Source organism: Emys orbicularis, chromosome 13 (genome assembly GCF_028017835.1).
Source record: "Emys orbicularis isolate rEmyOrb1 chromosome 13, rEmyOrb1.hap1, whole genome shotgun sequence".
Lineage (NCBI taxonomy): Eukaryota > Metazoa > Chordata > Testudines > Emydidae > Emys > Emys orbicularis.
In genome coordinates, this window is record NC_088695.1 from 5,294,677 (window position 1) to 5,297,442 (window position 2,766).

The 2,766-nt window shown below is 57.4% G+C and overlaps 1 protein-coding gene across 1 annotated transcript; it reads right to left on the bottom strand.

The window, feature by feature from the left end:
* Positions 1–408: 408 nt before the first annotated feature.
* LOC135887945 (acetylcholinesterase-like) lies at positions 409–1,917 on the bottom strand. The gene has a single exon (XM_065415747.1). It carries the CDS (start codon positions 1,915–1,917, stop codon positions 409–411), a length of 1,509 nt encoding a protein of 502 aa, XP_065271819.1.
* Between the last annotated feature and the right edge of the window lie 849 nt (positions 1,918–2,766).

Sequence of the window (2,766 nt, forward strand, 5' to 3'; positions counted from 1 at the left end):
CTACGGTGCTGTAGCCATGACCATATGGTCTTCGTAGCATAGACATCCCCTGAGTTTGTGTGGAACAGCTGGGAAAGGGCAGGCAGAATTCTGAGATCACTGGCTACTAGCTAAAAACCATGTTTCCTTTAATGAGAGTGCGTGTGTTTATGGGATTACTGACATCCTGATGAGGGAAGAAGGGAATTATCCCTAACCAGGAATCAGGGGGCTCAGATTTTACATCCCCAAAGTAAGTTCAGCTCTAGGTCAGGGGCTTCAACCAAATAGATTAACTATTTTTCACAGGGACGCCTTCTTGCATGGCATTGAGCCGGGTCTTCCTGGATGTTGTGTTCACCTGGCCAAAGAGTTACAGCTGCTCTCATGGTCTGGCTCAGGGGCACAAGAGGATTGTGGGGAATTCCCTTACCCACTCCTGGCGAATTCCGCCCAGTACCGCATCACCCTGCGGCTCAGCCCCGCCTCGGCCTCCGTGTGCGTGTAGTTGGTGCCTCTCACGGATGCCAGGGTCCCAAACATGAAGAGCAGATCAGAGCTGTGTGGCACCCCTGTCCACTCAGGTGAAGACAAGCCACTGCTGCGGTGGGTGAAGTAGTAGGCATACACGGGATTGCCAGCCTCTGCCTCTCGCCTAGCCACCTCGGCTACCGGGCATACAATGGCGTAGTCACCAACGATTTGTTCCATGGCCCGTCGGTACTGTGCCTCCCCCTGCTTCTCCCCCTCCTGGCTGTACTGCTGTGCCATGGCCTGGGTGGCCTTTTCTGGTGCCCCTGGTGCTATGAGCCTCACCAGCTTCAGCAGCTCATGCCACCCGATGGAGCTGGCGTTCTCCAGGTTGAAGCTGGGGACACTGCCACTTAGCAAGTAGGAGCCTTCGTTGGCAGTGATGCCGGTCAGGATGGGTATTATAGGCTGGTCATGCTGGGCCTGGAGTAGCCTTGGTGGTGTATCAGGGAGGAAATCCCCATCTGGTGTTGGCGCAAAGGATATCCCCAACAGATCCGGGTACTGCAAAACAGAGAATTCGTGTTTGGGGAACTCCCCGGGTTCCTTCCCCTGCAGGCAGCCCACCAGGGCCGTGTCATCGCTATCGGTGCAGCCCAGCAGCTGGCCCAGCCTCCGGCCTCTCTCCTGGGCCTCTCTGAGTGAAATCCAAGCCCATGGTGCTGTCGGGGCTCCGCTCTGCATCGTGACGCGGGTGAAGAGGGGCCGGCTCCCCGGGGAGAGGAGGTGGAGGCCGACCGCCCCAGCCCCAGCGCTCTGGCCGAAGAGCATCAAACGGGCCGGGTCCCCACCGAAGGCGGCTGCGTTGTCCCGCAGCCAGCGCAGCGCCAGGCGCTGGTCCCACAGGCCGGCGTTCCCCGGGGCGGCCGGGGGCAGGGACAGGAAGCCCAGCGCCCCCAGCCGGTAGTTCATGGAGGCCACGATCACCTTCTCGGTGGCGGCTAAGAAGCGGCCACTGTGGAGCTCCACAGAGGTTGCACCCATATAAAACCCCCCGCCGTGGATCCAGACGAGGATGGGGGCCGGCACAGGAGGCCGTGGATGGGGCACCCAGATGTTGAGGAAGAGGCAGTCCTCAGACTGCGGCGTATTGACGAAGAAAATTTCGGCATCAGGGTAACCAGTAAGCGGAGGCTGGTGGCAGGCGTTGCCGAAGCCGGTGGCCTCCAGGACGTGGCTCCAGGGCTGGTGGGGAAGCGGTTTCTGGAAGCGCAAGGCCCCCACGGGGGGCTCGGCGTAGGGGATGCCCAGGAAGGCCGTCACTGTGTCGGAGCCGGCCGGGAGGCGCTTGCCCCGGATAGGGCCGCTGGTGGTGAGCACCACGGTGCCATCGTCATTGGAGCCAGAGCTGGGGCCTGGCAGGGAGAGGAGGAGCAGGGAGGGAACCACGTGGAGAAGTCCCATCATGGCAGCAGCTGGAAGGGATGTGTTGGAGAACTGTGTAATGAATTGTGTTAGTCAAATGTATACTCAATAATGCGAGCAGCATTAATATTATATATATAACAGTATACGAAAATATACGGGAATTTTTGCTTTTGCATGCGATTTTGATAATACGGCACTTTTGACTTTGCTGCGACCGTTTGCACATCCAATAACTGGTTTGTGTAAAACCCTTCGGCTGTTCAAATAGCAGGATGAAGCAGAGGGTCAAGAGGGAGCTGTTAACGCCAGCCGGGCACGAAGAAGCAAACCACAGAAACAGAGCAGTAAGAAGCATAACAACTGTTGGAAGGTCAGAACCCCTGGCTGGTGCGTGGATGTGTAAGAGCAAGGCAGAGATGGGCTGGGAGCCGGACAGATGCAAGTCAACTTGAGCAGGAGAAGTAAAAATGCATTCGTTTAGGTTACTTATTGTGATTTACGCACGAGAAGGTTGTTAACAAGGGCCTGTGGAGGGGGTGCCAGGCCTTTGTGGCCCAGCCTGGAGGCCCTGCTACTCTGCTGCACCCTGGCCCAGGAAACAGCTTTCTGAAAGGAAAAGAGCAGGGAATATTAGACCTCCCAGCTGGCAGCCATTTTGGACACCCAGTGATATCTGGTCCTCCAGCTGCTAGAAGGGCTGGGGATCAGCAAGGGCCAATCAAGACCCAGCAGGCTGAAATTAAAGGACCTACTGGCTGCTAGCATGGCAGTTCTTGGAGTTAGTGGAGTGAGCCACAAGTTGAGTGTGGCCCAGGCTGGGCCACCATCAGTGGCTGGTGTTCAGAGGGAGCCCTGCTGATTCAGTCCCCAAGAGGGGATTTAACTCCG